We start from the raw sequence: 27,789 nt of genomic DNA on the forward strand, positions 1-27,789 counted from the left end.
CCAATCCTGCAGAGTGCGTCCTAACCAAACGACAACCGCAGGCAAAGTAACTCGAGGATCGAGAACCTCCGCGGAAGGAAAGCTCCCTCCGCTCCCGCTTCGAAAAGCGGGTTTGCCTGTTTGCCTGCTGCAGCTCCGGTCCTGCCGGCAGCCCGCGGGCTCAGCCCGGCTTCCTCCCCGCCCCGAACACCGCCGGGCCTCACACCAGGCGGGAGACCCCGCGCCCCCGAACCACACATCCCACCCGACGGGAGTCCCGGCAGCGCTCAGCCTCCTTCTGCACCTCCCCCCGCTTCCTTTGGGCCTCCAGGTAGTCCCGGGCTAGCGGTCTCTCGGCGCTCTGCGGCCCCGCCTGTCGGTTGCTAGGAGGCGGGGAGGCGCAGGCGCGCTGGGGGCAGCCGCGCGGCTTGCCGGGCCGGCGGTCGCTCGGCGCTCCGCTGCCCCGCCTGTTTGTTGCTAGAAGGCGGGAAGGCGCAGGCGCGCCGCGGGGCATGCCGGTCCGGCGGTTGCTCTGCGCTCCGCTGCCCCGCCTACCAGTTGCCAGGAGGCGGGGAGGCGCAGGCGCGCTGGGAGCGGCCGCGGGGCACGCTGGGCCGACGGTTGCTTGGCGTTCCGCTGCCCAGCCTGCGGGTTGCTAGGAGGCGGGACGCCGGCCCGGCCAAGGGTGCGGGCGCCGGGGCGTCTCCTCCCGGGGCCTGCCCTCACCACGGCCGCCCCGTCCTGCGCGCGGCGATGGAGCCCGGAAAGGTGGGTGCGAACGCCGCGCGGGGAGGCCCGTCCCCGCCAGGACCGTCCACCTCCTCGCGGGCGGAGGTCTCACCAGGGCTGGGACTGGAATTCTGGTTGCGCGTGCGACCGTGGGAAAGTTACCGACGTATCTATTTCCCAGCGAATAAATCTGGACAGTACTAGTAGGATTGGATGAGGTTCTACAAATAAAAGTGCTTAGAATGGTGTTATTAACTCACTAACTGTGAACTGTAGTCGTTCCGCTTGTCTGTGGATTCCCGCAAAAGACGAGGAATTTAGTTTGCATGCATTTCTTCGTACCTTCCCTCCTATTCCTTTTTTTTTTTCTATCATCCACTTTTATAACGTTAATAATATGGATTAGGAAGTTAGTGCCCTGGCTGCCCTCCATTTATTTGTAAGCTCACCAACTTCCTGACCGCTGTCATCTTCTACACCGGTCCCTTACATTTTCTTTCCTTTTTTTTTTTTTGAATTTTTGAATTTTATTTTATTTATTTTTTTATACAGCAGGTTCTTAGTAGTCATCCATTTTATTTTTTTCACACACACACACACACACACACACACACACACACGCACACTGTATTTTATTTTTACAAGAGACAAATAAACTGACACCAAGCATTGTAAATGGATGACCACAACAAAAGCAACAATGATTGCAATTACCAAACATGAAACACACTCATACTATGTCATAATATTGACATTCAGTCCAGTAATCTTCCACTATAACAGCTCCTTTACTTTGCAGTGAAAATTGATTTGTATATTTTTTGCCTCTGAGTCCTTGTGGGATTTTTTTTTTTTATTCAAACATAAAGTCACAAAAATTATAATCATCCTCATCAGTTCACTCAGTCCCATGTAATTAATTTTTTTTCATCTTGATCTTTTGTTAGCACTTTTTTTTTAAATTTTTTTTCTTTTAATTAATTAATTAATTATTTTATTTTTGGCTGCATTGGGTCTTCGTTTCTGTGCGAGGGCTTTTTCGACTTGCGGCGTGCGGGGGCCACTCTTCATCGCGGTGCGCAGGCCTCTCAGTGTCGCGGCCTCTCCTGTGGCGGAGCACAAGCTCCAGACACGCAGGCTCAGCAGCTGTGGCGCACAGGCCCAGTCGCTCCGCGGCATGTGGGATCCTCCCAGACCAGGGCTCGAACCCGTGTCCCCTGCATTGGCAGGCAGACTCTCAACCACTGCGCCACCAGGGAAGCCCTGTTAGCACTTTTATGAATTCATCAGTTTTCCATTAGAGTTCTGAAAATGCTTATTCATTCAGTTCAGCAGTATAGTCAGTTACCAGTAGTCATCCATTTTATACACATCAGTGTATACATGTCAATCCCAATCTCCCAATTCATCCCACCACCACCCCCCCGCCACTTTCCCCCCTTGGTGTCCGTATGTTTGTTCTCTACATCTATGTCTCAGTTTTTGCCCTGTAAACCGGTTCATCTGTACCATTTTTCTAGGTTCCGTATATATGCGTTAATATACGATATTTATTTTTCTCTTTCGACTTACTTCACTCTGTATGGCAGTCTCTAGATCCATCCACGTCTCTACAAATGACTCAATTTCGTTTCTTTTTATGGCTAATATTCCACTGTATGTATGTGCCACATCTTCTTTATCCCTTCATCTGTTGATGGACACTTAGGTTGCTTCCATGTCCTGGCTATTGTAAACAGTGCTGCAATGAACATTGGGGTGCATGTGTCTTTTTGAATTATGGTTTTCTCTGGGTATATGCCCAGTAGTGGGATTGCTGGGTCATATGGTAATTCTATTTTTAGTTTTTTAAGGAACCTCCACATTGTTCTCCATAGTGGCTGTATCAATTTACATTCCCACCAATAGTGCAAGAGGGTTCCCTTTTCTCCACACTCTCTCCAGCATTTGTTGTTTGTAGATTTTCTGATGATGCCCATTCTAACTGGTGTGAGGTGATACCTCATTGTAGTTTTGATTTGCATTTCTCTAATAATTAGTGATGTTGAGCAGCTTTTCATGTGCTTCTTGGCCATCTGTATGTCTTCTTTGGAGAAACATCTATTTAGGTCTTCTGCCCATTTTTGGATTGGGTTGTTTGTTTCTTTAATATTGAGCTGCATGAGCTGTTTATATATTTTGGAGATTAATCCTTTGTCCGTTGATTCGTTTGCAAATACTTTCTCCCATTCTGAGGGTTGTCTTTTCGTCTTGTTTATGGTTTCCTTTGCTGTGCAAAAGCTTTTAACTTTCATTAGGTCCCATTTGTTTATTTTTGTTTTTATTCCCATTACTCTAGGAGGTGGATCAAAAAAGATCTTGCTGTGATTTATGTCAAAGAGTGTTCTTCCTATGTTTTCCTCTAAGAGTTTTATAGTGTCCGGTCTTACATTTAGGTCTCAAATCCATTTTGAGTTTATTTTTGTGTATGGTGTTAGGGAGTGTTCTAATTTCATTCTTTTACATATAGCTGTCCAGTTTTCCCAGCACCACTTATTGAAGGCACTGTCTTTTCTCCATTGTGTATCCTTGCCTCCTTTGTCATAGATTAGTTGACCGTAGGTGCGTGGGTTTATCTCTGGGCTTTCTATCTTGTTCCATTGATATATATTTCTGTTTTTGTGCCTGTACCATATTGACTTGATTACTGTATCTTCGTAGTATAGTCTGAAGTCAGGGAGTCTGATTCCTCCAGCTGCGTTTTTTTCCCTCAAGACTGCTTTAGCTATTCAGGGTCTTTTGTGTCTCCATACAGATTTTAAGATTTTTTGTTCTAGTTCTGTAAAAAATGCCATTGGTAGTTTGATAGGGATTGCATTGAATCTGTAGATTGCTTTGGGTAGTATAGTCATTTTCACAGTATTGATTCTTCCAATCCAAGAACTTGGTATAGCTCTCCATCTGTTTGTATCACCTTTAATTTCTTTCATCAGTGTCTTATAGTTTTCTGCATACAGGTCTTTTGTCTCCTTAGGTAGGTTTATTCCTAGGTATTTTATTCTTTTTTGTTGCAGTGGTAAATGGGAGTGTTTCCTTAATTTCTCTTTCAGATTTTTCATCATTGGTGTATAGGAATGCAAGAGATTTCTGTGCATTAATTTTGTATCCTGCAACTTTACCAAATTCATTGATTAGTTGTAGTAGTTTTCTGGTGGCATCTTTAGGATTCTCTATGTATGGTATCATGTCATCTGCAAACAGTGACAGTTTTACTTCTTTTCCAATTTGTATTCCTTTTATTTCTTTTTCTTCTCTGATTGCCATGGCTAGGACTTCCAAAACTATGTTGAATAATAGTGGTGAGAGTGGACATCCTTGTCTTGTTCCTGATCTTAGAGGAAATGCTTTCAGTTTGTCACCATTGAGAACGATGTTGGCTGTTGGTTTGTCATATATGGCCTTTATTCTGTTGACGTAGGTTCCCTCTATGCCTACTTTCTGGAGAGTTTTTATCATAAATGGCTGTTGAATTTTGTCAAAAGCTTTTTCTGCATCTATTGAGATGATCATATGGTTTTTCTCCTTCAATTTGTTAATATGGTGTATCACATTGATTGATTTGCGTATATTGAAGAATCGTTGCATCCCTGGGATAAATCCACTTGATCATGGTGTATGATCCTTTTAATGTGTTGTTGGATTCTGTTTGCTAGTATTTTGTTGAGGATTTTTGCATCTATATTCATCAGTGATATTGGCCTGGAGTTTTCTTTCTTTGTGACATCTTTGTCTGGTTTTGGTATCAGGGTGATGGTGGCCTCATAGAATGAGTTTGGGAGTGTTCCTTCCTCTGCAATTTTTTGGAAGAGTTTGAGAAGGATGGGTGTTAGCTCTTCTCTAAATGTTTGATAGAATTCACCTGTGAAGCCATCTGGTCCTGGACTTTTGTTTGTTGGAAGATTTTTTTTTAAATGTTATTTATTGTTGAGTAACATGGAATCGGTTTCTTTTTTTTTTTTAATTAATTAATTAATTTATTTTTGGCTGTGTTGGGTCTTTGTTTCTGTGCGAGGGCTTTCTCTAGTTGCGGCGAGTGGGGGCCACTCTTCATCGCGGTGTGCGGGCCTCTCACTGTTGCGGCCTCTCCTGTTGCGGAGCACAAGCTCCAGATGCGCAGGCTCAGTAGCTGTGGCTCACGGGCCTAGTTGCTCCACGGCATGTGGGATCTTCCCAGACCAGGGCTCGAACCCGTGTCCCCTGCATTGGCAGGCAGATTCTCAACCGCTGTGCCACCAGGGAAGCCCTGTTGGAAGATTTTTAATCACAGTTTCAATTACATTACTTGTGACTGGTCTGTTCATATTTTCTATTTCTTCCTGGTTCAGTCTTGGAAGGTTATACCTTTCTAAGAATTTGTCCATTTCTTCCAGGTTGTCCATTTTATTTGCATAGAGTTGCTTGCAGTAGTCTCTTAGGATGCTTTGTATTTCTGCAGTGTCTGTTGTAACTTCTCCTTTTTCATTTCTAATTTTACTGATTTGAGTCCTCTCCCTCTTTTTCTTGATGAGTCTGGCTAATGGTTTATCAATTTTGTTTATCTTCTCAAAGAACCAGGTTTTAGTTTTATTGATCTTTCCTTTGTTTTCTTTGTTTCTATTTCATTTATTTCTGGTCTGATCTTTATGATTTCTTTCCTTCTGCTAACTTTGGGTTTTGTTTGTTCTTCTTTCTCTAGTTCCATTAGGTGTAAGGTTAGATTGTTTATTTGAGATTTTTCTTGTTTCTTGAGGTAGGTTTGTGTAGCTATACACTTTCCTCTTAGAACTGCTTTTGCCGCATCCCATAGGTTTTGGATCGTCGTGTTTTCATTGTCATTTGTCTCTAGGTATTTTTTGATTTCCTCTTTGATTTCTTCAGTGATCTCTTGGTTATTTAGTAACGTATTTTTTAGCCTCCATGTGTTTGTGTTTTTTACATTTTTTTCCCTGAATTGATTTCTAATCTCATAGCATTGTGGTCAGAAAAGATGTTTGATATGATTTCAATTTTCTTAAATTTACTGAGGCTTGATTTATGACCCAAGATGTGATCTATCCTGGAGAATGTTCCATGCGCACTTGAGAAAAAAGTATAATCTGCTGTTTTTGGATGGAATGTCTTATAAATACCAATTAAATCTATGTGGTCTATTGTGTCATTTAAAGCTTGTGTTTCCTTATTAATTTTCTGTTTGGATGATCTGTCCATTGGTGTAAGTGAGGTGTTAAAGTCCCCCACTATTTTTGTGTTACTGTCGATTTCCTCTTTTATAGCTGTTAGCAGTTTCCTTATGTATTGAGGTGCTCCTATGTTGGGTGCATATATATTTATAATTGTTATATTTTCTTCTTGGATTGTTCCCTTGATCATTATGTAGTGTCCTTCCTTGTCTCTTGTAACATTCTTTATTTTAAAGTCTATTTTATCTGATATGAGTATTGCTACTCCAGTTTTCGTTTGATTTCCATTTGCATGGAATATCTTTTTCCATCCTCTCACTTTCAGTCTGTATGTGTCCCTAGGTCTGAAGTGGGTCTCTTGTAAACAGCATATATATGGGTCTTGTTTTTGTATCCATTCAGCAAGCCTGTGTCTTTTGGTTGGAGCATTTAATCCATTCACGTTTAAGGTAATTATCTATATGTATGTTCCTATGACCATTTTCTTAATTGTTTTGGGTTTGTTTTTGTAGGTCCTTTTCTTCTCTTGTGTTTCCCACTTAGAGAAGTTCCTTTAGCATTTGTTGTAGAGCTGGTTTGGTGGTGCTGAATTCTCTTAGCTTTTGCTTATCTGTAAAACTTTTGATTTCTCCATCGAATCTGCATGAGATCCTAGCAGGGTAGAGTAATCTTGGTTGTAGGTTCTTCCCTTTCATCACTTTAAGTATATCATGCCACTCCCTTCTGGCTTGTAGAGTTTCTGCTGAGAAATCAGCTGTTAACCTTATGGGAGTTTCCTTGTATGTTATTTGTCGTTTTTCCCTTGCTGCTTTCAGTAATTTTTCGTTGTCTTTAATTTTTGCCACTTTGATTACTATGTGTCTCGGCATGTTTCTCCTTTGGTTTATCCTTCCTGGGACTCTCTGTGCTTCCTGGACTTGGGTGGCTATTTCCTTTCCCATGTTAGGGAAGTTTTCAACTATAATCTCTTCAAATATTTTCTCGGGTCCTTTCTCTCTCTCTTCTCCTTCTGGGACCCCTATAATGCGAATGTTGTTGCGTTTAATGTTGTCCCAGAGGTCTCTTAGGCTGTCTTCATTTCTTTTCATTCTTTTTTCTTTATTCTGTTCTGCAGCAGTGAATTCCACCATTCTGTTTTCCAGGTCACTCATCCGTTCTTCTTCCTTAGTTATTCTGCTATTGATTCCTTCTAGTGTAGTTTTCATTTCAGTTATTGTATTGTTCATCTCTGTTTGTTTGTTTTTTAATTCTTCTAGGTCTTTGTTAAACATTTCTTGCATCTTCTCGATCTTTGCCTCCATTCTTTTTCCAGGGTCCTGGATCATCTTCACTGTCATTATTCTGAATTCTTTTTCTGGAAGGTTGCCTATCTCCACTTCATTTAGTTGTTTTTCTGGGGTTTTATCTTGTTCCTTCATCTGGTCCATAGCCCTCTGCCTTTTCATCTTTTCTATCTTTCTGTGAATGCAGTTTTTGTTCCACAGGCTGCAGGATTGCAGTTCTTCTTGCTTCTGCTGTCTGCCCTCTGGTGGATGAGGCTATCTAAGAGGCTTGTGCAAGTTTCCTGATGGGAGGGACTGGTGGTGGGTAGAGCTGGCTGTTGTTCTGGTCGGCAGAGCTCAGTAAAACTTTAATACACTTGTCTGCTGATGGGTGGGGCTGGGTTCCCTCCCTGTTGGTTGTTTGGCCTGAGGCGACCCAACACTGGAGCCTACCCGGGCTCTTTGGTGGGGCTAATGGCGGACTCTGGGAGGGCTCACGCCAAGGAGTACTTCCCAGAACCTCCGCTGCCAGTGTCCTTGTCCTCACGGTGAGGCAGAGCCACCCCCCACCTCTGCAGGAGACCCTCCAACACTAGCAGGTAGGTCTGGTTCAGTCTCTATGGGGTCACTGCTCCTTCCCCTGGGTCCCGATGTGCACACTACTTTGTGTGTGCCCTCCAGGAGTGGAGTTTCTGTTTCCCCCAGTCCTGTCGAAGCCCTGCAATCAAATCCCGCTAGCCTTCAAAGTCTGATTCTCTAGGAATTCCTCCTCCCATTGCCAGACCCCCAGGTTCAGAAGCCTGAAGTGGGGCTCAGAACCTTCACTCCAGTGGGTGGACTTCTGTGGTATAAGTGTTCTCCAGTTTGTGAGTCATCCACCCAGCAGTTATGGGATTTGATTTTATTGTGATTGCGCCCCTCCTACTGTCTGATTGTGGCTTCTCCTTTGTCTTTGAATGTGCGGTATCTTTTTTGGTGAGTTCCAGTGTCTTCCTGTTGATGATTGTTCAGCAGTTAGTTGTGATTCTGGTGTTCTTGCAAGAGGGAGTGAGAGCACGTCCTTCTACTCTGCCATCTTGAACCAATCTCTCTACATTTTCATGAGTTATTCCATAACTTATGTTTTCTGTGATTTGTTTATAAGATGTTTTAAAAGTTGTGTTAACCAAAATTTTAGAAATGGAGACTTGATTGAGATAAAAACGTGTTTATTTGGCGTTTGTTATGACTGTAGCCCGGGAGACACAGATTCAAGCTCTTGAACTGTGTTCTCTCAGCTGCAAAGTGAGGGAGGCTTATAAAGGCAAAACGGTTAGCTACATGAGTTGTTTGTCAAGAATTATCGTTGGAGCTTGGAAGAAGTGAGGGCTTGGTTGGGGTCCTTGCAGCTGGCAGGTGCTGTTCTGATGACTGGTGGTGTTCTTGGGTCTGGTGCAGTTCAGGAAAAGTTCAAGTTCTCAGTGGTGCAGGTACGTGTCTGAGACCAGATCCTCAATGGCCACCGCTTTTGTTTGCCTGAACTGGGGTCACTCCATTATAATGTCGGTTTGTCATCAGTTATCCCATGGTGATTATATAAGCAGTGTTCACTGCAGAGCTATGTAGTGTGATTGGATCAGGGAGGACATCGAGCAATGTGAACACGTATACACCTATATATACAGGTAAGTAGGAGGGGTATGTCTGTATTTAGCTTACCCTTAGATAAGGAGGTCGGAGGTTCTGCTGTTCAGGCAGCTCTGCTGGGGTTTTCTTTTGTTTTCGGGGTGGGGTTTATTCCTCTCAAAGGAGGAGATGCTGCCTGCCTACTTGGAGTGTCCATTTTAATTTACTTGCCTGCCTGCCTCACAGGGCAGGACCCTGGCTGAGTGGAGGGCACAGGGCCGGGGCTCCTGGTCTGAAGTGCTGTGGTCTCACGTACACGGGGTGTGCGTGGAGTTTCTGGGGATACGTGTGACACATGGGGTTGTGATGGGCACAAGGAGCTCTGTGTCATTTTACAGCTTGAAAAATTTAAAAGAGAAAAAAGAAAGGAAAGAAAGAAAAGTTTCAGGATGAAGTAAGGCCCGAAGCTGGGTTTTTGTTGGTGAAAACGGAAGAGGCGGCTGGGAAGTCCTGGGGTCTCTGGTGATCTGTTGCCTTCAGGTGTTTTTATTCTGTTGGCCTCAGTAATACAATCACAGCCGTTAAGAGCCCCGTTTCCCACACACTCGTCACAGAGGCTACCCGCTCCACAAGCAGCGCATGCTTTCTGTCGGGTTTGGGCCGTTTGTTTTGGAAACGGTCACGTATTAAACCTCTCTAAAGAGCAGTTAACTTGAGAGAGAAAACATTTTAAAGTTCAGCAGCTGCAGGTTATAGCTATGCTAACTGCCGCTGACCATCTTCACCATGTCTTACTGTGGACCCCTTTTGTTAAATCGACCAATTTATCAGAAAAGAATACGTGTTCCAGTGACAGCAGAGCACGATGCACTTTCTGGTTGTACTTTGTAGATTCTTGACCTGGTTGCTTTTTATTTATTTCTCCTTAGAGTGTTTATGAGCTGTTGTGAATTTTTTTTTGCTTCCCTCATTTTCACATCAACAGGAAAATTTTTGGTGGCTGATCCGTGAATATGTTTTCATTTTCATTTGTACTCCATTTGCTTTAAATTTTAAACACACCAAATCGCCCTGTATTTGTGCCCTTAAGGCAGAGTTTCTCAAAGGGAAATGAGGTAGTCAGGGTAGATTTATCTTGTTCTCTATGGGAAAGCATCCTTGGTGGTTTTTGTTATCTATCACCCCGTGCACGTGGCCGGAGCTCCCTGTTGTGGGCTTGTGTGCCCTTAGCACCTGAAGAGGCACCTGCCCGGCACAGATCCCACCGAGGAGTCCGCCCTGAGTCCACCGAGGGGAGGTGGGGCTGGGTGCCTGTGGTGGGCCCGAGCCTCGGAGCAGCATGAATATGAAGTAGCCTGTGATCATTTGTGGGTAATTTTTAAAAATCGGTGTTCGTATTGCCTTTTATTCTTGTAGATAGACAGTAATTTCTGGCATACCGAGGATTGCCATTGACTAACATGGTCTGATGAAAAAGCAGCTCACTGGAGCATAAAAAATTAGATATTTTAAACTTTAAAAATTCTAACTGTATACTTTTCTTTTTAGAGAAGGACCAAAGATGATACTTGGAAAGAAGATGAGCTCAGAAAACACCTTTGGGTAATATATTTTGAAGATTTGGGGAAAAAGATTTGAGTTGGGGTCTGTTTGGACCCTGGATGGTAGTCTTGCACAGTGTTACCGGGTTCTCAGCTCTGCACAACTTTGCGTACATGTGGCTCATTTCAGAGGTGGTTTGACTCAGAGATGAAGCCGTGTGGTTGATTGCTCCGGAACCGTCTTGGGTCGGGTTTTCCGGCCCAGCTCGGCCCAGCATCCCACCAGTCGGGTTCCTGTCCGCGTTCAGAGCTCGGGCCTTGTGTGTGAGTGCGTGTGCGCGTGTGTGGTCTGTGTGCGTGTGTGTGCGGGGCTGAGGGGTCGCGATCAGGACCTCCTGAGAGGGGGCTTCCCCGGCGGTCCGGCGGTGTTTCAGACTCCGTGCTTCAGTGCCGGGGGGGCTCGGGTTCGATCCTTGGTCACGGAACTAAGATCCCGCGTGCTGCGCAGCATGGCCAGAAAAAGACCTCCGGAGAGTTTCCGACGAGGGTCCTTGTTCCTTGAGGGGGGCCCTGGCGGATAGTGTCCCGGAGACTTTCCCGCACCTTCTCAGCGCCCCTTTCTTTTCTTTCTGACCCACGTAGCACTGGAGGTTTGATTTGCCAGCACACGGGGACGTCCCTGTAAGTGGGCGCCTCGCCGGGCGCGGGCTGCCAAGCTGACCCCGCTTCTGCGGCTTCCAGAGTCTGCGTCCCGGCTGGTCCTGCGGGACGGGGAGCAGTGGACGCCGGTGCTTCTCAGGGCCCTTCAGTGAGTGCGAGCCTGGCTTCAGAGCCCCGCTGTCCTTCTCTTGCGCAGGCCGCTGCATCAGCCAGGCCCACGGAGGAGACGCGGCCCGCAGCCGGGAAGCCGCGGAGGGAGTCCGAGGCGGACCGCGCGGACCGCCAAGAGCGCAGAGCCAGCGCCCCAGACCGTGACGCCGAGGACCGAGAGAGCGCGGCCGAGAGGGACGGCCAGGCTGCCAGGGAGCGCCCCCGCGGGGACGGGGTCAGGGACCAGCCGCGGGACGGCAGGAAGGCCAGGGCCCGGCCGAAGGAGCAACAGCGGGAGCGGGACGCGGAAAAGCCCCGCGGCCAAGGGAAGGAGCGCGAGAGGGAGCGGGCGCGGCCGGAGGAGCTGAGGCAGGTGGCGGCGCACCCCGGCCCGCTGGGCCGCGACCGTGACCGCGACCGCCGCAGGGACCGCGACAGGGACCGCGACAGGCCCGAGCGCAGGCGGGCAGGTCTGTGTCCCGGGCGCCCGTTCCTCCTCGGAGGTGTCCCCTCCCCGCTGGTTTCCTCTCCTGGTTTTCGTGAAGGTCTCGGCTTTGGCTGTGAGGTCGGAGGCCCCGGTGGGGCCCGTGTGTGCACTTTGCACTCTTTTCTTTCGGGTTTTTTTAAAACTCATTTCAGTGAACAAAAGGAGTAACAGTTTTCTCATATTTGCTGGAGTTTTACTATTGAAATATATTTTAGGTTTATTACCTCAATAGATCTCAATCCACGTTGTAAATAAACAAAAATAATGCTCTTTGATAAAAAAGAATTCCTCAAAAGTGTCAGATTTAAGCCGTATTTAAATATTACTTGTCCAAATTCCAAGGAATTCTAAGGTAGAGGTACATACTTTTTCCTCCCCAAAATGGAAATAAGTATCTTCATTATTTTTTACTATGCAAATAGTGTCTGCTTCCTATAAAAAAATTCAAACTAGCCGACATAAACAGAAAAGGAACATATGGGAAGAACGTGTAGTGACTCTCAGAATCCTCAGGCTGTGAACACGATGGGACCAGGACCTCGGTCCGTGGTCCCGGTTGGCATGTGTCCCTCCTGTGCAGGGGCTCAGGCCCTGAGGACCCGAGTGTGCATCTCTGCCGGGCCGAGTGCTGGGGCGGGGCTGGGGTTAAGAGGGTTATATCTAACTAAGTTTAACACTGACTACCTTACTATCCATTGCCTCTGTTTAGGATTATTATTTTGATGTTCTTGGTATTTTTATATGAAATTAAATTTTTTATTTTTAAAATAAGTTTATTTATTTATTTATTTATGGCTGTGTTGGGTCTTTGTTGCTGTGCGCAGGCTTTCTCTAGTTGCGGCGAGTGGCAGCTACTCTTCGTTCCTCTGTGTGGGCTTCTCATTGCAGTGGCTTCTCTTGTTGCAGAGCACGGGCTCTAGGCACGCGGGCTTCAGTAGTTGTGGCACGTGGGCTTCAGTAGTTGTGGCACGTGGGCTCAGTTGTTGTGGCACATGGGCTCAGTAGTTGTGGCTCGTGGGCTCTAGGCATGCGGGCTTCAGTAGCTGTGGCATGTGGGCTCAGTAGCTGTGGTGCGCAGGCTCAGTAGTTGTGGCGTGCAGGCTCTAGAGCGCAGGCTCAGTAGCTGTGGCACACGGGCTTCAGTAGTTGTGGCACATGGGCTCAGTAGTTGTGGCTCGTGGGCTCTAGGCATGCGGGCTTCAGTAGCTGTGGCATGTGGGCTCAGTAGTTGTGGCGCACGGGCTTAGTTGCTCCACGGCATGTGGGATCTTCCTGGACCAGGGCTCGAACCCGTGTCCCCTGCACTGGCAGGTGGACTCCTAACCACTGTGCCCCCAGGGAAGCCCGGTACTGTTTAGTAATACAGTCTGTTTTGGTTTCAGATCAGCCCTTTGGTCTGCTGCCTGATCTGGTTTTTCAGTGCAGTGTTGAGTGGGCTGCTCTGGAGAGACTCATTGCACAACTAGACTCTGACGGTCCTCCCTCCTCCCCTGGTTGTTTTCGTGCCTCTTCCCTCGTCTCCTCTGTGTCTCCCCTGGATCCCCGGGGCCCTCCCTTCCTTCCTTAGGTCAGAAATCCTGGGGATCATCCTGACCCCCCACTCTTTCTCTTCCAGTCTCTCGGAAACCAGCCCTTCACTCCTGTCTCCCCCCAGGGGACCCCCACCGGTTGTTTTGATCTCGTGTACCCCAGGCTCTTAGAAAGTGGTCAGGTTTGGTGAATACTTTTGGAGTGAATGAACTTTGTTTCAATGATCTCTGTATGTTTAATTTTGTCCTCACCTTTAAAAATGTGGATTCTTTTAGTTTTAAGCCTAATAACTTGGTGCAAATTCAAAAGTGAAAGTCTAGTTTTTCACTACTGAGTGGGGCTGCAGGCGTCAGCAGTGAGTGAGGTGGTTCTATTGGGTTCCCCCGTGGCAGGGAGAGATCATGGGGTGGGGTGGGTGCCAGCTTCAGCCTCACCCACCTGCATCACAGGGCCTCCTGCATCCATGTGCCCCAGGCAGCGGGGCTGTGGGAGACCCTGGGTGGGGAGCAGTCCCCCAGTTCATCCGAAGCCGGCTTTTCCCTGCGGATGAACGTCTGCCCAGCTGGACTGGACTTTGCTCCCCTGAGCACCTCAGTCCAGGGCAGGAGCTGCAAAGGCCTGTGTTTGGGCTGGGGCCCCTCTCGGATTCCCAGGCGTTCCTCTGACACGCTTTCCAGGTTTCCTTCTTCTTTGTTCCATTTTAAGTTTAGATTCTAGAACTTTCCATTCTTGAGATTGGAAAATGTGTTTTAATTAACGAATATGTTTTCATATGTGTTACTGTGTGATATCTACAGTAAAGACTGCAGCAGGATGTTAGAAGATATTTTTGATGTGCAAAAGTTTCAGAATGTTAAAAGTCTGTTTTATTTTTGTAGTAAGTAAAGCAAGAATTGCAGAGGGGGAACGGAGAGATGAGGACTCTGAGAGAGGAGATGAGAAGAGAGAAAGAAGATACCGAGAAAGAAAGGTACGCAGGGCGAGGCCTGGGAGGGGCTCCAGCTGCAAAGCTCAGGGCGCTCAGGCAGGGGCGTTAGAGGGCTTCTGGAAAATACTGTAAAAGAGAATCTAAGACCAAAGACAGTTCTCAGGCACTGAGTTCTCACAGTCAAGTGTGTTTCTCCGATTCCAAGAGTAAACCTTGGTTATCTTGGAAAATTTACAAAATGCAAATAATAATAAGAAAAAAAATAAAAAACAAAGATAATTACTGATAATGTTTAGATATATGTCCTATAGGTTTATGTACATATATTCATATATGTGTATGTGTTTGGATATGTACACAGAAACTTTATTTTCTTAAGTTGCATTTTTACTGTTTTATAACTGTTTTTACTGTTTTATGACTGTTTAATACATTTTGAGCATTTTTTCTAAGCTATCATATCTGTCTGTAGTATTTTAATGGCTGCATAATACAGTATTCAATGATGTTTTCTGGACACATCTGCTTTTTTTTGGATACTTATGTTCCTTCTAAATTATTTTTGTATTGTAAAAACATCCATGGTGTAAACTTTTTGCATTTATTCATAATTATTTCCTTATGATTAATTTCTGGAAGTGAACTTGCTAGATCAAAGTAAGTGTTAGCCCATTTGTTTTACATTAGACTGTAATTGTTCATATCATCAGAGTGTGATTCCCCATGTCCTAAGCAGCAACTGGGCATTATCATAATTTTTAACATTTGCTAATTTGATTCAGAAGCAGAGGGCATTTTAAAAAAATACTTATTTTTATTTATTTATTTATTTATTTGGTTGTGCTGGGTCTTAGTTGCGGCAGGTAGGCTCCTTAGCTGTGGCTCGCTGGCTCCTTAGTTGTGGCATGTAACTCTTAGTTGCGGCATGCATGTGAGATCTCTTTCCCCGACCAGGGATCGAACCTGGGCCCCCTGCATTGGGAGCGCAGAGTCTTATCCACTGGACCACCAGGGAAGTCCCCAAAGGGCATTTTATAAAAAGGTTTATTGTCCTATTATGAGTTACTACCTGTGTGTGTCTGTGTACTTGTCTAGTGGGGTGTATTGTTAACTTTAAGAGTACTTTAAAGATGAACTCTCTGCTAGTTATATATGTCAGTGTTCTGTTTGTTTTACTGTGCAATCGTTATTTTTATAAGTAAGTTTACAGTTATGAAGTAGTCAGGTCTGTCTTTCCTTATTTCTGTTGTTGTTGTGATGCTTGGAGAGCCCTCTCCCCCACACTGGTGTCATGTAAGGAGTCGCCTGTGTTTTGTTCTGGGTCCTCATAATTTTTTAACGGTAAATCTTTAATTCCCTTAGAATTCAGTCTGTGATGGGGGTGCAGGAATCTAACTTCACACCTGAGGAGCTTCTCCATGTTTCTGTTTGGGAAGGTTATCCTGGTGGCCATGGGCAGAGCAGGTGGGGGCTGTGGGGTGGTCCACAGAGGGGTGGAGGGGATGGAACCACGGGGGACAGAGGCGGAGGAGGCCCTGAGTGGACGGAGAAGGACGGTTCGGTTTGGGTCCTGTTGAGACGTGGTGGTGATGCTCCCCAAGCCGGGCGCTCACGACCCGCCGTACAAGCTCGCAGCTCGCTGCCTTGTGGCCTCGGCGCCCGTGGTCACTGGACACCCCTGGGGGCTTGGGGGATGCAGGGACGGCTGAACCATCTCCCTGCGGGTGGGGGCAGACATGTGAGCTGTGTGCCGTGAAGAGAGGCGCAGTGTGCACCCACGGAAGCGGATGTCCTTCCAGACAAGTCACATGGCTCTCTCAGGAGGGCCTTGCGTGTTGGTAGCACTCAGGACGCGGGGGAGTCGAGGAGAGGGCGGCAGGAAGGGCAAGGGTGTCCGCCATGCGGAGGAATTGGGACGATGCTCCCTCTTAGGGCGAGGCTGCTGGCTGTGGTGTCTGTTGTCGTGTGTGTGTGTGCGCGTGTGTGCGTGTGTGTGTGCACGCGTGCGTGTGTGTGCGCGCGCGCGTGTGTATGTGTGTGTGCATGTGTGTGCGCGCGTATGTGCGTGTGCGTGCACGTGCGTGTGTGTACGTGTGTGTGTGCGCGCGCGTGTGTGTGTGTGGTCTGCGCGGTTTCCTTTCCCGTCGCCAGGTGAGTATGGGAAGGTGCCCGCGGCAGGACAGGGGAGCGAGAGCCAGGGGAGCTCTGTGTCTTCCCCTGTGTTTGCTGTAATGTGTATATAAGACAGCAGGCGTCTGTTTTGTACGCTCATGTGTTTTTCAATGTCACGTTCAAAGTTGCAGTATGGTGACAGCAAAGACAATCCTCTCAAGTATTGGCTCTATAAAGAAGAAGGTGAAAGACGACACAGGAAGCAGAAAGAACCAGACAGAGAAAAGAAACATCGAGAAAAAAGCAGCACGAGGGAGAAAAGAGAGAAGTATTCAAAAGAAAAAAGCAGTTCATTCTCTGACAAGGAAGGGGAAGAAAGGCATAAAGAAAAACGCCATAAGGAAGGCTTCCGTGTGGACGAGGCGAAGCAGCGAGGCAGCGTGGACGAGAAGGAGGAGCACAGGAGGCGGGAGGCCGAGGTACCGTTTCCTGACCGTCCAGCTCCCTTAGGGAAGGTGCATCGGGACGCAGCCAGGTGATGGGCTTGTTGCCTAAAGGTGGTGACCTTGGTGAAAGCGTGATTCAGGTCTGTGTTACGTGATCAACGTGCGGAGATTACTGATCTTCTGGGAGGCGTGAAGTGGAGGCTTTGGATTATATGGCGAATATATATATATTTTTTATAAATTTATTCATTTGTTTATTTTTGGCTGCGTTGGGTCTTCGTTGCTGTGCCCGGGCTTTCTCTAGTTGTGGCGAGCAGGAGCTACTCTTTGTTGCGGTGCACGGGCTTCTCACTGCAGTGGCTTCTCTTTGCTGCGGAGCACGGGCTCTAGGCGCACAGGCTTCAGTAGTTGTGGCGTGTGGGCTCAGTAGTTGTGGCTCGCGGGCTCTAGAGCACAGGCTCAGTAGTTGTGGTGCACGGGCTTAGTTGCTCCGCGGCATATGGGATCTTCCCGGACCAGGGCTCGAACCCGTGTCCCCTGCATTGGCAGGCAGATTCTTAACCACTGCGCCACCAGGGAAGTCCCTGTGAATGTACTTTTAACATATATTCAGAAATCTGTCATAACATTTTGAAATTTAACATTAAAAAAGAAACTGATATTTTTTAAAGTGGAAATTAAGGGAATAATTTAGCAAAATATTTCAACCAGAATTGGTAGTTTAAGTTTGCAAAAAAAACAAAACACAAAAATAGAACTGTTGATGGCAGAGGGTCTGATTTCCCTTCCACACATAATGACTGTAATTGCTTAATATTTTCCTGCAGTCATTTTGGTGTATCTGTTCTTGTGTGTACATTTTGTGCTGCTCTGTGTTTCCGGACTGAAGTGGGCGTGACCGCATTCTACCACACCTTTCTTTGCAGCGGGACCAGAACCCACCGTGTCGCCCACAGCCCACTGCCCTCCTTTGGCCCAGGACGTGGGTCGTGCTTCTTAGCAGCTCTAGGACAGCACCGTGTGTCACACGTACACACACATGTGGTCTGAGCCCCAGGCCTGCCTTGGATCAGCCACACGGTGTGTTCATGTTCCTCACCACGGACTTGTCAACAAGCAGAGGGCTGGTGATTGAGCACGAGACCCTTGTGGACAGGTGTTTATTCCCCTTGTCTTTTGCATCTCTTTCCATAGATCAAAACCTTTTCAGGGTTTTCTCCCAACATTTTATTAAGAACATTTTCAAACATCCAGCAGAGTTGACAGAATTTCCACCACCTAGATCCTATCACTAGCATTTTATTGAGCCTGCCTATTTTATATTCCCTTGATCAACTTTAATTACTAGAAATGACATGCTTCATTCCCCACAGAAACACCTTTCTTGGACATGTCATGTGTATACCTTTGGCTTTCATTAAAGGTGGATATAAGAGATGGTCCCACAAAGAACATTATTCTGCCTCTTTATAAAACCTATGCCTTCAATAGTGCTCCTTACATAAGGGTTAACATAATGTTAGTCCCAGGACGGTTGACAAACTTCCTTTTTAGCCAATTTGTTCATATTTATTGACGGGCCGCTGTGTGCCGGCCACTGTTCTAGGTGCTAAGGACACAGCTGTGAACAAAACAAAGGTTCTTATTTCCATGGGGCTTGCATTCCCTTGCAGAAGCCATGCAATAAAGAAATAAACAAGTGAGTAGGTGATATAATAATGTCAGGAGTGATTGGTGAGCATCGTATAATTAGCATTTTCTTTGCATTGGCTTTCAGGTATTCAAAATATACTTTTCAGCTTAGTTACTGTGTTAGCCTGGTGATTGGTGTAATTTTCGCTGAGGTGACTATAAAGTGCAGGGAAGCACTGGTAGTAATGATGCCAGGATGGCAGGTGGAAACGGGGACTGTTCCCGGGGATGTGTGCTCTCCTGAGCAAGTGCTCACTTGATCTGAATTCTGATTCATCACTTTCATTGCACGTGTCTTTTAATGTGTGCCTGCTGCAGTTTTTGATTAGGGATGGAGAGGGTGTGATTAAGTATAATAAATACAACAGAGTGCCTTCTAGGGGTTGCTGACCAAGAATGACTTCTTCAGTGGAAGAATCCAGCATGACCTGGGGCACTGCCATCCCTGGGCAGGTGACTTCACATGTTGCTGTGAACCTCTGCTTCTAGCGCAGAAGCCTCCCCACCAGCCCATACAGCTGGAACCAGGAATTGTGCTGATGGGGTGACCCTCCCTGCTGTGTCACCTGAGCCCACGTGCAGCCTGGGTCCAGGCCCCGCCAGTGCTGGGTCTCCTTTTTCACTTAAATTTATTTCTTACAATTAACCTGATTACTTTTTCTCCTTTTTTATACCTAGATAGCCATTAAATCATGTTTTTTTCCTACCTAGCACTCCCGATTTCATTCTTTTTCCATTCCACTCTATTTTATAGACTGATGCCAGACTGTTCTTCCTGTTAAGCATGTAATTATACTGTTTTCTAATTGATTTTGGAAAGATTATTTTAACACAGGAAGAGTGAAAAAGTAAAAATTATGCGTGACCCCAGGCTCAGAGATGATCCATCGCGTAGTACGTGTGTACTTAGTTGCAGTCCTTTTCCTGTACATAAGTGAGCTTTCTAAAGATGCAAGATCGGAATTACGCTCTTTTTTCTTTTTATTCTGGGAAATACTTTTTAAAAATTTTTTATTTATTATTTATTTATTTATTTATGACTGTGTTGGGTCTCCGTTTCTGTGCGAGGGCTTTCTCTAGTTGTGGCGAGCGGGGGGCCACTCTTCATCGCGGTGCGCGGGCCTCTCACTATCGCGGCCTCTCTTGTTGCGGAGCACAGGCTCCAGACGCGCAGGCTCAGTAATTGTGGATCACAGGCAATTCTGGGAAATACTTTTTTAACACTGGGACATTTAATTGCTGTCTGGTGTTCTGTTGTGGTCATAACCTCATTTATTTACAGGTAACCTAATATTGAACATTAAGGTCAGTAATTTTTTTGATATTATAAATTATTCTGTGATGACAGATTGAAACTCTTAAGACATGTCTGATTGTTTTCTAGGAATAATTTCCTAGAAGTAAAATTTATTGGTCACAGAAAGTGTTTGAATAATTTTAACTTTTTCACGGCGTTTGCTACGTGCCCTTGCTGGCCCTTCTTCCGCTCCACTCTGCTTTTCACGGATCACCCCCGGTCTGGAGCCCCACTGCCCTGGGGAGGTGTGGCGCCGCCTCCCCGCACCCTCCTGTCACAGAGTGGCCTCAGCCCCTCCCTCCAAGCGCGTTTCTGGCCAGTGCTTACTCAGCAGATGGCTCTCTTTTTAAACGACCTACCTTCGTCCGTTGATTTTAATTTTGTTTTTAAAAATTCACTTAATTCAAGAGAAAGTCATTTAAATTTTTTTCTATAGGTGCATGGATTTGTGAAATAGCCATGTTCCATATGTTTTTGAAAGTTTATCATTTGAAAACGTGTAAGGATCTCGTTTGATTTTCTGAAAATTATGTGAAATTGATAAGTATAAGTTTCTTTTACTTAGGTAACATTACTCAGGTAACAAATAACCACCTTTTGGTGTACCTTATCGTCTCCCTTATGTCAAGTCCCTTACTTACTAAAGAGAGGTTGTGAAAACGGTTATTTTAAGAGATGCCGGTAACATCGATGCTGTTGTTAAATTCTGAGCCCGTGACTCCTTTTACAGAGTTCACTAATTATGGTTAATGCATTATGACATTCTAATGAATGGTTATGGAATTTCTTTTGATAGAATGGTGAACGCGGAAACCGAGGCGCAAGTTCGAAGAGAGATGGTACTGGAAGCCAGTAAGGATACTCGTCCTTTGGTTGGTTATTCTGTTTCCAGCACGGTTCCCACACAGAGCTTCAAAATGAATTCTGCTTGTGGGGCCTGACTGGGGCCAGTAAGTGAGAATAAATTATAGGCACACCTCATTTACTCTCAATGCAAGCCCTCTAAATTGTATTTTTGGTGTACTCGTGGAGCTTGGAAGCTCGTTATGTCAATGAATCATTAGTCCTGTTCTGCCTTTTACATACTTGCTCATGCAGCATTAGACCCTCCACCCTCACCTGGGGGACCGATTCGCTTGGGAGTCTCCGCTTTGCGAGGGGAGAGCGTCTGCAGGTGGGCTGTTGCACACCTTTTACCGGCCTGTGGTTCACGTCCCCTAAACGCTAAGCGCAGACACGCCCGCAGACCCCTGCTGCCCAATGTTTGCAAGTCAGACAAAGGCAAGGGCGTTGGCCTGGCCGCTGCACATCTGCATCTTCCCTGGGATGTTGGGTGGCCCTTTGGAGCCTCATCTTTTCTGGTGCAGCTCAGATGATACCTATTTTGTGCGGTTTATGAAGATTACAGATTAGAGTTTGTGTGTAAACCCTCATTTTGTATATGAGCTCTGGGTTATAATTTGTTCTTTGTGACAACTATATTTGGTAATTCTTTTTTGCGGATTAGGAAGACTCAGGTTAAATGCCTTGCCCAAATTCTTACAGGTTTGAACAAAGTTAGTACTTAAACCTGGGGGTGCAGATTCCTGGATTTTATATTGCATATCTGCTGGAATGCACAGTGAAGCTTTTGCTTGGTTCTGTATGTTTTTAAACATATGCTGTATTGAATTGGTATGAATGTAAGTTCCAAAAATTGAGAGTCAACTTGCAATTTTGAAAGCCTTTATTTTAGGTCCCAGGTAAACATATAAAATACGATTAAAGAATAGAACATATTTCAAGATAAATCTTTCTTTTGGAAATACAAATATTAAACACAAAATAACATTTGGGAGATTCTCTAATAAAATTACAGGAATATTCTAGAACTCTTATAAGGATATAGATTCATACACAAACACAAGTTTGTTAAAACACATAGTTTCTTCTCTCTCTACTGAAGATATTTCTTATCTTGTACTACTGCTGAAATAGTAAAAATAGTTTAAAAAGGATTTAGTATTCATAGTTCTAATATAGCATGCTTTGCAAATATGCCAGCCTACTGCCATTCTTAATCATATCAATTGCTGAGCCTTCACTGGGATGTCAATGTTTTAATTTTCAAGTCTTTGTTTAAAATTAATTTTGATTTTGATCATATTTGCTTCCTAGGCATGCAGAGAATTTAGAGAGGAATAACGGGAAAGATAAAGACTCCAGAAGGAAGGTAAGACACTTCACACTGATTCTCTTATGCAGTGGGCGTGGTCCTGCGACTCAGACCCGGAGGCGGGCCTTGTTTGCAGATGGCTTGTTTGAGTGGCGATTCCAGGAGGCACACGAGAGATACATTTTAGATCAGAAGACTCAGATGGATTAGAAGTAACAAGATGGACACGGTAAACCATCAAACGGCAGCTGTAGCAGAGCCTGAGGGGCTGCACTAGAGGCGGAGGAACGTATGGCAGTAATACAATAGTTAGCTTCCAGGAGGATGTGACAAGTATAAATGAACGTGCACCTCACAGAAGAGACGCAAAATACGAGAAGCAAAAGCTGGCAGAATTAAAGGGAGAAATAGAAAGTTCAACAGTGATTGAGACTTTAGCACCCACTTTCACTAATAGAATGACGGCATTTCATGCTAACAGATTAGACAATTTAGATGAAAGGGAAATTCCTGGAAGATATAAATTGGTGAAATTGCCTCAAGAAGGAACAGAAAGTCTGAGTAGATCTGTGGTTAGTAACAAAATTGTGTTAGTGTAGAAAATCTCTCCACAAAGCGACCCAGGCTCAGATGACCTCACTGGCGAATTCTGTCAAACATTTGTTATTATCACTGACGCCCTCATGGCCCCACTCCTTACGTAGTTGTTTCATGTTCTGGACTAGTGTGCGAGCATGTGTGTGTGCGCGCGTGTGTGTATACTCGAGAAGCACATGCAAGTCATAAGGTGTAATAGTTTCATGTTCTGGACCACGTGTGCGTGTGTGTATACTCGAGAAGCACATGTCGGTGATATGGTGTCACTCAGGACACCACAACTCCCAGTCTTCATCTTTTATACCGTTTTCATAATTATCATCAGAAGAGTCTTCATAATGATTATTTAGTATCTCTAGAATTGTATACTATGGTGTTAAAATTATTATCAAACCACTTCCTAGGTTTTTGTTTCGTTATAGATAATGTGGCAAGCAGATTTTGGCTTCTGTTACTTGTGAAGAATAATCGTTTTCTTTCTCTGATAGTTGTCTGAAACCCTGGCCTGTGAGATACCTGTCTTTAGCATCTTGTGCCACGTCTTTACGGATCTTTATTCCATATACATACACAAAAGCACAGTAATCTTTCATAAATCAGGTCATGCAGCATGTGTTGTTTGATGTGAGGATGTTTTATTCATTCACTTTTGGGCAGTGGTTGGGATCCCTTACTGTCTAGCTGTAGCCACACCTTAGAAAAAAAAGTTAGCCTTACAAATAATTCTTCCCACATAATCTTTTTTTCTATATTATCTTTCACAATCCTATTTTGATATATATATTTGGGGGATTTGAATGCCTTTTTTTCTGTTTTATACACACATACACCCCATGCAGCATATACTGTTTCTCCTAATTTGTTGTGGAAACCCCTCCAGTCCTAATGATACAGATCTCCCTCCTACTTTTCATAGGTAAATTTCTTTCTTTCTTTTTTTTTTTTTTTTTAGAGAAAGGCTTTTATTTATTTTATTTTATTATTTGTTTTTGGCCACATTGGGTCTTCGTTGCTGCGCATGGGCTTTCTCTAGCTGTGGCGAGCAGGGGCTACTCTTTGTTGCGGTGCGCAGGCTTCTCATTGTGGTGACTTCTCTTGTGGAGCACGGGCTGTAGGCGCGGGCTTCAGTAGTTGTGGCACATGGGCTCAGTAGTTGTGGTGCACGGGCTTAGTTGCACCGCGGCATGTGGGATCTTCCCGGACCAGGGCTTGAACCCGTGTCCCCTGCATTGGCACGCGGATTCTTAACCACTGTGCCACCAGGGAAGCCCTAAATTTCTTGAACTGGAATTATTGGATGAAAATATATAGTTTTTAATGTTTTCCTTCTGTCTCCCAATTTTTTTGGTAAGTGTTAGCATGGTTCACTAGACTTATAATGTGAGCCACATTTGTAATTTTAAATTTTTGGTAGTCACCTTAAAAAAGAAACATAAAATTAATTTGAATAACATATATAATCTAACATTTCTGAAATATTATTCTTTCAACATGTAACCAATATAAAAAATTATGAATGAGACATTTTACATTCTTTTTTTTGCCAAAGGAGCAAAATATGTGATGCCTTTTCCCCCTAAGAGAGCCCAGAAGTGATTTTGAAGATGTTTGGCAGCTCATTCTGGCTTATGATTGGGTCATATATTTTATAGCATCAACATTCTTCAGCGTTTATGGAGAGCCCACAATATGCCAGAATAATTTTCTGGACACGTGGAAAACTGCTCATTTTCTTCATGGTGATATGCCATGCGCTCCCCACTCTTTTGCACCAAATGGTTTTGTGCCGCCTCACTGGCACAAGGAAGAAGGTTCACAGTTCTCCCCATTTCTTGGAAGAGAAAACCGAGGCCCAGAGAGGCTGAGTTCCTGTGTGAAGTTGCACCGCCAGTGCCCCTCTGAGTCAGGACCTGCGTCCCCATGGGAGGGGGGGTGGGCCCCGTGGCTGCCCTGGGACCCTCCCTCCGTCCCTCCGCGCTGACCAGCTGTGCTCTGTCCCCCAGCACGGCCACGAAGAGGGCCCCTCGGCGTGGAAGCTGGCCCGGAGGCAAGGGAGCGAAGAGGCCTTGGTAAGGAGAGGACGTGTCTCTGCTTCTGTCCCAACGCGCGCGGTCACTCGTATCCTGGCTCTCGCGGTGTGTTTTCTGGGGGTGATCCCTCCTCCTTTTGGGCAGCAGGACATTAGGACGGAGGGGGAGCTGCGTGTGTGCCCCGCGCTGCCCTCGGGTGTGCGGCTTCCTGAGGAGCGTGGGCTGGACGAGTCCTCAGCCTCCTCGGTGTTGCTCTGCGTTGAAAGCAGGTCTGGGGAGAATGAAAGAAACTGAACAGCGGCATCACAGAGACACGATTCAGGCCACTGTCAGTGAGACATATTCCACGTCGCAGATAATTTTCAGAAATAAAAGCCAAACCAGAGGCAAAGGAAATGGCCCTCTCCTCCTGTAAGAGGCCATTGGTGACGCCAAGGCACTCTCTCCAAAACTGCAGGGTGAAGCAGAGAGCTCTCTGCTCAGGGCCCCCGTGGGAGGTGGAGGAACGCTTTCTTGGCACCGTCCTCCTGTCTGCCCCTGACGGGCGCCCTGGGCACCGTGAGGCCGTGGGTGTTTGCTGAGGGATGAGTTGCCGGCACGCGGTGAGCTTGCGATGCTATGAGTTTTGCTTAAAACTCCTGCATGACGTTTGTCTTAGTTTCTCTTCTCAATCAGCAGGGTCCTGTTTATTGGTACCCTACACGTGGCATGTCACTCACCGTAACGTATGGTGACTTTGTATGACGATGTGCCGAAAGCACCTTCTCGTGGGGCAGCTTTTTGGTCCTCTGGGCCTGCAGGGCCACGTCCTCATCCCCGGGGTCAGGACCGAATGGCCACTTTGAGGCTCAGCTGGCTTCTCTGTGGCTCAGATCACTGACTTCCTGGCACTGGTCACCACACGGCAGGGCACTGGGTTCTGGAGAGAAGATGAAGCCCTTCCCGCCTCCTTCCTGAGCTCCGAGCTTGTCGGCCCTCCTCCTGGATGGTCCACGCTCGGCCCCTCCTCCTGGGTGGCCCACGCTCGGCCCCTCCTCCTGGGTGGTCCACGCTCGGCCCCTCCTCCTGGGTGGCCCACGCTCGGCCCCGCCTCCTGGGTGGCCCACGCTCGGCCCCTCCTCCTGGATGGCCCACGCTCGGCCCCTCCTCCTGGGTGGCCCACGCTCGGCCCCTCCTCCTGGGTGGCCCACGCTCGGCCCCTCCTCCTGGGTGGCCCACGCTCGGCCCCTCCTCCTGGGTGGCCCACGCTCGGCCCCGCCTCCTGGGTGGCCCACGCTCGGCCCCGCCTCCTGGGTGGCCCACGCTCGGCCCCTCCTCCTGGATGGTCCACGCTCGGCCCCTCCTCCTGGGTGGCCCACGCTCCCCAGGCTTGCCCTCTGCCCTCCATCCCCAGCATCTGTCCTGTTTGAACCCCGAAAGCCTGCGAGTCATCTCCTTGCCCCTGGGCAGATCAGCAGTGCCCACCTCTGCACCAGCCCTGCGGGTGGGTCTCACCTCCCCACGTCTGTCCTGCCTGCAGGCGCCAGGCATGTTTTGCTTCTTCCTCCAGGATGGAGACGGAAGCCCCTTTGGTGATTGAATTTGTGGTGCTTGGGGTGTCCACCACAGGCGCTGGGGAGCTGTGTGGGTGTGAAGCAGGTGTGGCGTGATCAGATTTCCTGCTCAGAAGGTTGCCTCTGAACTCCGAGGGCACGAGAGGGCACATGGCAGGGACGGTGGGGGGTGGCAGGGTTGGGGCGGAGGGCCGGCTGGCAGACGGGGAGAGCGGGGTCCTGGCGGGCTCCTGGTGTGTAGGCTTGTGCGCAGTGGAGGTGCCACGTCACCAGTAAATCGGGCGAGGGGGAGCAGAGGTGGACAAGAGAAGGAACAGCCCTGGGGGCAAGTGTGAGTTTCCTGAACCTGTATTTCATTTCTGCCATCTCCTGGCCTGGAGACCTGGAACGTCTTTCTGCTCTGTCTTCCCGGCACCCTCCTCCTCGTCCCTCAGACCCGGACTGGGTCGGCCTGAGGGTGACACGTGCAGCTCCCCAAACCTGCGGAGCACGACTGAGCACACGTCCACTGCAGGACTTACTCAGACTTCAGGGGAGAAACGGAGGCTGGCGGTGGTCAGTGATGGCCGGGCCAGGGGCAGAGCAGCCCATCTGCCTGCTTGTGGGGCAGGGCTGTGGGCTCGTCCTGATCCCTGGAGCTGTGGTGCGTCACATGGGACCTGACTGGCGAGTGCTTGAGCACGTGTGTCTGTGTGTCTGTTCTTAACTGCAGATGCCGGGCTGTGATCATGGGTGAGAGGCACAGTGGGGAAGGCAGTGCTGAGTGCCAGTCTGTGGGTTGTTTGTATAATACCTTCTCTCTTTTTCTCTTTTTAAAATTTTGTTCCATTGGTTTTTTTTTTTTTTTTTTGGCTGCGTTGGGTCTTCATTGCTGCGCGCGGGCTTTCTCTAGTTGTGGCGAGCGGGGGCTACTCTTCGTTGTGGTGTGCGGGCTTGTCATTGCGGTGGCTTCTCTTGTTGTGGAGCATGGGCTGTAGGTGCACGGGCTGCAGTAGTTGTGGCACGTGGGCTCAGTAGTTGTGGCTCACGTGCTCTAGAGCACAGGCTCAGTAGCTGTGGCACATGGACTTAGTTGCTCCGCAGCATGTGGGATCTTCCCGGACCAGGGTTCGAACCTGTGTCCCCTGCATTGGCAGGTGGATTCTTAACCACTGCGCCACCAGGGAAGTACCACACCTTTTTTCTTTAGCCATCAGAATTATAGAGGTTTCCCAAAAAGAATATGATTGTTCACTGTTTTCTCTTTCTGGCTATACTTATAAGTTAGGGTATTTCTTTAAGAGTTGTAATTAGGTTATGTTAGTTTTATAAATATTTGCATTTTAATATTAGCAACATCAAGTGAATCTGAGAAAACATGTATTTTCCCAACCTATTTGCAAGAGTCAACTTATGATTGAATATTTTAATTATATGTTTGATTTCTACCTCTAGGAAATTGAAAAGGAAGACATTGACTTAGAAAATGCTGGAGCTGATGAATATACAGCCAATTTTGAAGATGATTTTGAAGTAGGTATAAAAATTTAAAATTTTCTCAGCTTAAAGATAATTTGTTCTAAAATCAGTAACTTAATAGTTTTTTTTCTCTTTTTATTGCTCTCAATACTCCATTGCTGTTTGATTTAGGTCTGACACCTATAAAAAGTTTGCTATATGTCTACCATTGCTGACCAATATGATGTAATTAAGTGGTTTTTCTATTTAAGCTATTGTTAGTGCACTGCAATCAAATGTGTACGTATATGTGCACGTGTGTATGCGTATATATGTGTACGTCTACATGGAGTATACATGTAGCACACGTTTACGTGCACATACACTCCCATTCTCAGCAC

At 46.6% G+C, this 27,789-nt stretch overlaps 1 protein-coding gene across 5 annotated transcripts in view; it reads left to right on the plus strand.

The window, feature by feature from the left end:
- Positions 1-543: 543 nt before the first annotated feature.
- The window catches only part of DYNC2I1 (dynein 2 intermediate chain 1), a 50,397-nt gene continuing 23,151 nt past the window's right edge, over positions 544-27,789 (plus strand). The window contains exons 1-9 of one of the 5 annotated variants that reach the window (XM_082473222.1): positions 544-747; positions 10,322-10,375; positions 11,171-11,594; positions 14,020-14,111; positions 16,367-16,660; positions 20,413-20,468; positions 21,774-21,828; positions 24,372-24,437; positions 27,386-27,463. In XM_082473222.1, coding sequence (XP_082329348.1) covers positions 733-747; positions 10,322-10,375; positions 11,171-11,594; positions 14,020-14,111; positions 16,367-16,660; positions 20,413-20,468; positions 21,774-21,828; positions 24,372-24,437; positions 27,386-27,463 — 1,134 coding nt within the window. In that variant the 5' untranslated portion in view covers positions 544-732. Of the gene's footprint in view, positions 748-8,559; positions 8,638-10,321; positions 10,376-11,170; positions 11,595-14,019; positions 14,112-16,366; positions 16,661-20,412; positions 20,469-21,773; positions 21,829-24,371; positions 24,438-27,385; positions 27,464-27,789 lie in introns of those variants that run through there. The other 4 variants (XM_082473226.1, XM_082473223.1, XM_082473225.1 and 1 more) reach the window with 4 other exon arrangements.

This window comes from Balaenoptera physalus (assembly GCF_965194825.1).
Source record: "Balaenoptera physalus genome assembly, chromosome: 8".
NCBI classification, from domain to species: Eukaryota; Metazoa; Chordata; class Mammalia; order Artiodactyla; family Balaenopteridae; genus Balaenoptera; species Balaenoptera physalus.